We start from the raw sequence: 7,222 nt of genomic DNA on the forward strand, positions 1-7,222 counted from the left end.
TGTTTATTTATTTTTAGGCTATTACACAATACCTCCTCGAAGTCAAATTTGTAGTCAAGAAAGACAACAGCTCCATATGTCAGAGTCAAATTTGTAGTCAAGACTAACAACAGCTTCATATGTCACTTCTTTAATCAACTCAAGTTATCGTCAAAGCAAGCGCATTGGCAGGAATGTGTGGCCGAATTTGACTTCCAGTTCGAACACAGGCAAGGTAAAGCAAACCAAGCTGCAGACGCTCTAAGTCGAAAGAGCGAGCATGCGGCTCTGTGCATGTTAGCTCATCTACAAGCAAGTAAGTTGAGTGGAACAATACGGGAAAGTATCGAGGAACATCTAGCCAAAGGCCCGGCCGCTCAGGACATCATGCAGTTATCCAGAGAGGGGAAGACTCGCCAGTTTTGGGTCGAAGACAATTTACTCTTCACCAAAGGAAATTGTCTCTACGTCCCCTGTTCGGGGAACTTGAGGAGACTCCTACTAAAATAATGCCACAACACACATGGGCGGGCCACAACGGATGGCAGAGAACCTATACCCTCCAAAAAGGGGTACTATTGGTCGAACCTCCACAACAATGTAATATAGTTCACAAAGACCTATCTTATCTGCCAACAAGACAAGGTTGAACGAAACAAAATTGCGGAACTACTAGAACCTCTACCAGTCCTGTCCCGACATGAACAGGAGTTCATGGTTAGCTCAGGATTAAGATCGAGTTACCTAGGTCATCGAATGAAAAGAAAATCAGTCTCAACAGTAAACGACATTATAAAGAGAGAGTGATTTTCTTCATGGTCCGATCTTATGCAATACTCATTGCATAGGACACCCCCACTCACATGTCTCCACATGTACAATTTAGTGATCACATTGTTTATATCATATACAAAAGTGGGCCACATTCATATTGTTCCCAGAATAAGGTACTCAGCCTTATCCTTATACTATAGATCATTTTGACTATATACTTTAACTTGATCCACTTTTATGTCTCTACATATAGTTCAAGTAATCATACTATAGCCAGAGTGTTCTTAGTTTATTGAATTTAGATTAATAATCGTAAGGTTCACTTTATTCAATAACAATCTTTACTGAATAAACATCAATAATAACTTTATTGAAAATAGAATATGTCTTTGTTTACAAACTATGAGTTTTAGGACATAAAACCCAACAAGTTTCTCACACAAGTTCTGTGGACCAAAATCTTGGAGGGGGCATGTAGAAATCAGTCGGGAATGTGTTGACGACTTGAAGACAACTCAGATTATAGAGTTTGAAGAAATAAGATGGTTGACAGGGACTTCAACTAATTAAGTTGGGGGGAGGATGTCACAGTCATGCTTGGAAACGTAAGAAGCCTTGAGTGTAGTATTCGAACTTTGTTGCTTGGAATGTCGATTTTTCGTCAAGATGAGGGTGATAAGGAGGGAGATGGCGGTTTCTCACACAAGTTCGGTGGACCAAAATCTTGGAGGTTGCACGAAGAAATCAGTCAAGAATTTGCTGACGACTTGAAGATAGTCGGACCTCAGATTTGTAGAGTTCGAAGAAAGGGACTTCAACTAATTAAGTTGGGGGGAGGATGTCATAGGAGGATGTCACAGTCATGCTTGTATCTTAATAAGTTATGTATGAACTTTTTATTTTGAAATAATATAAATATGTCGTCTAATATGTTTTAAATTCTGTTTGTTTTATTTCGTGAATATTTTGCTTGTCTGTTTAGAGTTATCAAGTCTCAATCCTTATACACGTGACCAAAGGTCTTATTCTAAGTTCTAGGTGGAAGGCTCTTGTTGTTCACAGACTTGGGAGCATACGTAGCGATAACCAATGTCCGATGTTGAGGTGCTACCTCAAAGAACTCTCTCTTAGGTGGGCTCGTCCCACAGGTCACGTAGTCACCTAAGGTTGTGCTGTACGTGCTTGCTTCACTGACTACCCAAAAGATCAATGCCCACCCATAGGATGGATCCATTGTGCAGGGTAATCAAATCAAACTTTCTTCTTGTGATTATCTCGATACTCTCTAGGAAGAACTAAGAGAAGAGTTCTTGCATTAAGCTCTCCCAAGTGTCCACAATACATCAACCATCTTGAATGTTGATGTACTTGGATCTCCACCAAAACTTTGCATCATCGACTAGATGAATTTTTGTCAATGTAATTTTCACTTCTTATGCTACGACATTTTTGGCTTGAAAGTTCTATTTGAGGTCAAAGATAAAGTTCTCTAGAGCCTTGGCATCTCGAACCCCATAAAAAGGCTTGGGCTATGGAACCTTTATCTAGTTGAATTGGACTACAACTTAAACTGGGGTTTGATTCTCCACTTCTCTCATGGTGAGGACTTGTCTAGTGCACAAATCCACCACTTCATCTCTAACCACTTCAAAAGCTACTCTCAAAATTTTAGATATTTTTAGACAATTTGATCGATCGCTTGTTTAGTATTGTCTAAGCCCTTGATATGTTCTTCCATCCAAGCAATAGAGCCCATCGAGCTATGCCCACTTGAGCCACTAGCACTTGTGGCATTGACTTTTGGGGCCTTGACCCTAACCATTAATACATGGACATTAGTTTCTCAAGGCAACCTACCAGCTTTAGTGAAAATAAAATTTATGCGAGCTTTTAAAAGCCCCAATTCATCCGGAATTTCAGTTAGGTAGAGTAACTAATTTTTTATCTCTACCAATTGATTAGTCTGGGACTTGCCCAGTTCTTTTGCAGCAGACATATTTGTGTTCTACAATTTAAGGAGCCAACTTCTCTTTGATACTACTTATCACAATCGCACTATTGTGGCAGCGGGATAGCGATTATGCGACACTTATTGAAACCCAGTGAACAAGTCATTCATGTGAAAATCACAAGTCAAATACAATTCAGACGTTTGATTGAACCTTGGCCATGTTTGAAATAAAGTGTTTTAGAAATCGTGAGGAAGGAAATGCATTGATCTTTTTTTTTTATCTTTTTTTTTTTTAAAAAAAAAGTAGTATAGGCTAAAAGAAAATAAGCAACAACCACAACTTGGATAGCATATAACTTGAATAGTAAGAATTGATGACTAGTCACATACCTTATAGTACATTTTGAGGCATTTTAGCCCTGACGGGTGTAGACATGATTTTGTTGACAGGTCATAAACCCCAGTACTAACACAACAATAATAGTAAATGTCTATCTAACTTGAAAGTAAGTAAAGGGGTTTGGAATGGGCATGCAGTTGTGAACAGACACGTCATGAACAAGCATGATTGGGACATCTGACACACGACCGTAGGCAATACGCCTTGGACAAGCATGACCGTGAGTGCCTGCAGCTTGACTTAAGCTCACCTCGGCTTGACAAGGTATGTAAGTTGTAAGGTTAGTAGGCATGATCTCACTCCTTAGGTAAATTATATGCATATGTCAATTACTGTCTTTTAAACTAATTAGGATACAATTGGTTACAATACCTAATAACTTGGAGTCTATTGCATGATGATAGATTATGGATCCTAAAACCTGAAGTGGTACTATACGAAATAGTAGAGTAGGTAGAGCCTTGACTGAGACCGACTCTGCTCAACTTCCTTATAAGGAAAGGCATGCTAAGAAAAAGTGTTGGAATAAGTACATACCATGATGCTACAATTTATGATCTAGGCATCTCAAATAAACTAGGGTAACATAAACAATGGAGAAAATGTCAGAATATCTAGGTGGTCGAGAGTGTTAAGATTTATGCCCTAAAGCCTCGTAATTAATTGTTTAATTTTAATAATAACTTTGATTATTTTATTTAAAGTTTAATATTATCCCACATGTGATTGACATCCAAGAGGATCATGTTTAAGAATATCCTAAAGGGTCTATAGTATATGGATAAAAGTTTGCCGATGCTAAACAACTAGAAGGTTCAACCACACCAAAGGTAGTTCCTTCAGCATTTTTACATGAAGCTTTAGTGATGTGATTCTCGTAAGTTAGCTTTATGTCTATCAAGCTTAATCCAGTGCAATGATTTGTTGGACTACAATCAAAATTGATTGCTATTTCAGTGGCTGAAGTTCCCTTGATGTCTTCGTATGTTACTTCGCTAACTTTAACTCCAGAATCCTATTAAAATAAAGAAGAACAATGAAACTATATTCTAAAACCAAATATAAATTAGGAATTAAATAATAAGATATAAATCAAGCATAGTCTTAGATTTTCTAGATAGTATATTATAAGTTAGAGCAATTATCATAAAAGCTTCCTACCACTTTAAGACATCAAAGTAATAGCATCCCTAAATTATTACCTATAAAAGTAATTTAATGTACAAAAAAATAATACTAATAATTTAGCACCCATCTTAAACACAAACAAATTTCAAACCATTAAAGATAAAATAAATCAATTATTTATAAAATTTAAAATTTAAATTGTATTCATGAAATTTAAGTTTAAATATAATTAGAAAAAAATTAACAATGTATGAGATTAATGAGGAAATATACTTGACCACGACAGTAATTTTGATCAATTATGATTGGGTTTTTCACATTATTCATAATAATGTGTTGAAAATGAACGTTTGTAGCGAATCCATTGCTTGGTCTTCCCCAAGACTTAATCCTTACTCCATTCCGAGTCCTTGTGAATGTCATCCCTAAGCTCCCAATGCTACAAACACATTCAACAAAATATCAAATGTTTTCTAACCTTTAATTTCCTCACTCTAACCTAATATATGATATAACTATTTTTATCCAAAATAATTTTAAAATAATTTAAATCATTTTTCTCAGATTCAAAATAACTTTAGAATATATTTTAACCATTCAAATTTAATTTAACGTTTAGATTATCTTCTCAAGATTAATGTGACAAATTTATTTAAACCCTTTAAAAAACATTTCTAAACATGTTCATCCTAATCTATCTCTAGTTACCTGATTCCATGTCTAGGTCCACATGTAATACTTTCAATCCACATGTTGGATGTCCATGGACCGATGGAGATGCAGTCGTCACCGTTTTCAATGTTTGAGTTGAGGATGGTCACATCTGATGATTGTCGCACATGGATGCCATCAGTGTTTGGACTATCGCCTGCAGCTAAGACATTTACTCTTGTCATATGCACGTTTTGGCACCGATTCATTACAATGCTGAACAATTGGCTGTTAATTGAAGATAATCCATTGATGTTCACATTCTTTCCATCATTTATTTGAAGACTCTATCAATTCAAAACAATCAAAAGAGATAATTAGTAAAAATTTAAAATAATTTGTAATTAATCCCTAAACCCTAATTAATCCAGTTATTTTCATTCAACTTTCCGTTAAAGAAAAATTTTCAAATTTTTTTTATATGGAGCCAACTCAAATTCTGCATACCCGGGCTACACGTTAAAGAAAAATTTTCAAATTTTTTTTATATGGAGCCAACTCAAATTCTGCATACCCGGGCTACAATGGAAAGAAAAATTTTCAAATTTTTTTTATATGGAGCCAACTCAAATTCTGCATACCCGGGCTACAATGGAGCAACTCTTCCTTGAGTGTTTACAATTTCATAGGGGAGTTCCTTGCCCATCAATAATACCGCCAGTGATGGAAAGCCCATTTATGTGATTAAACAAAATCCAAGAACTAGAATTAGCTAAAACTTGAATGTCCGAGGAAGCCACAAGAGTTCCATCAATGAGAACAGTAATAGCATTGTTCTTACAAGGCCCATTAAATCTCACACTTCGAACGAAGAATATACCCTCGGGAATGTAAATAGTGGCTGGTTCAGATGAGTCACAGGCCTTAGCCCATGCCGTTTGAAGCACAGGCGAGGCATCGGACTTTTCATCAGGCTTAGCTCCGAGAGTAACAATATTGAATGTTAATTCAGCAGCTGAGGCATGGTTAAAAAAAAAGTTGAAGGGAAAGAAAAACATGTAAGATTACAAGAAAGAGACAAAGAAAACTTAATGATAAAGTGTTCATGATAAGCATGAGAGAGAAAAAGGAATCAAGTGATAGGAAAATAGGAGAAGTGTGGAGTGATATTTATAGGTTAATACTTACCCTTCGTGACTCTAATTTTAACTTATCAAGTAAAACTTTATTCTTGTTCTATTTAACCATTATTGTTTTTATATGGTTTAACCATTTTTAATTAGGTATATCATGTAGGTAAATTTAATCAAATCCAATGATCATTTAACTCTGTCTTTCTAACATTTTTAAATTTAAGTCTATCTTATAAGATAAGACACTAATTGTCATTTTAATGATCGACGGTTCCATCTCATTTTTAAAATTATCAAATTAAAAAAAATTTTCTTTATCAATATGATTTTATTTTTGTTTTAACTTAAAAGAGGGATGGGAAGATTTTAACTGAAAAAACCCTAATTTTTCCACCTCGTTATTTTTTAAAAATGGATGTTTAATCTTAATTGTTTGGGTCAACTAAAGAACTATGCAATGTAACAATATGTGTTTTATTGGCCTCTCAACCTCCTACTATAATAATAACAATTTACTAATAGTGTTAGGTGTTTATATTTTTTGATACCAATTCTATATCGATTCTCTATTAATAAAAATAATAAAACATTCTATAAGATAGAATCAACAAAACACCATTATATATTTTTCAGTCTTTTTATCATGTCGTTGTTAGTGATGTAATAGAAAGTTGGTGACTTCTTATTTGCAAAGGTGTCACAATTAATGAGAGGCCAAATTGTTTGTCATATTTGTAACTATCCAATAAATTTATAAATGCTCACACAGAAATAATTTACAAATATTATATTTTCGAAGTCTTAAAGTCTATCAATGATAAGTACATCGATAATATGCCGTTTTTATATCTATCAACAATTTTTTTTTAATCATTTATAGACTTTTTTTTTTTTTTTTTTTTTTTTTTTTATTGTCGCTTAGGGATAGATCTATATCACTATAATAGACATCTCTTTTCTCCTTTGATTAAATTGAACCCCATTATATGTTAGGTTCTTTCCTTTTATCACTTTTATTTTTGTAAAAATCATTGAACCACAATAGAAGTAGTTCAAAGTTTGTAAACTAAACTTTATGGCTTAAAATTAATGAACTAAAATCTAATTGGTGTAGAGACAACAAATCTAGGAGGGATGGAGGGAGAGAGAGATCAATGAAAAGGTAAAATAAGTGAGGGATGAGAGAGAGATATCTTATGAATAGGC

At 34.4% G+C, this 7,222-nt stretch overlaps 1 protein-coding gene across 1 annotated transcript; it reads right to left on the reverse strand.

Annotated features, from left to right (window-relative positions):
* Nucleotides 1-3,852: 3,852 nt before the first annotated feature.
* Nucleotides 3,853-5,898, reverse strand: LOC111472226 (polygalacturonase-like; the record flags this gene model as incomplete). Its single annotated transcript, XM_023117862.1, has 4 exons — nt 3,853-4,119; nt 4,506-4,671; nt 4,941-5,230; nt 5,663-5,898. Coding segments are annotated over 4 exons (959 nt in total), but the record flags the coding sequence as incomplete, so codon positions are not given.
* Nucleotides 5,899-7,222: the final 1,324 nt, after the last annotated feature.

This window comes from Cucurbita maxima, unplaced genomic scaffold (genome assembly GCF_002738345.1).
Source record: "Cucurbita maxima cultivar Rimu unplaced genomic scaffold, Cmax_1.0 Cma_Scf00068, whole genome shotgun sequence".
Lineage (NCBI taxonomy): Eukaryota > Viridiplantae > Streptophyta > Magnoliopsida > Cucurbitales > Cucurbitaceae > Cucurbita > Cucurbita maxima.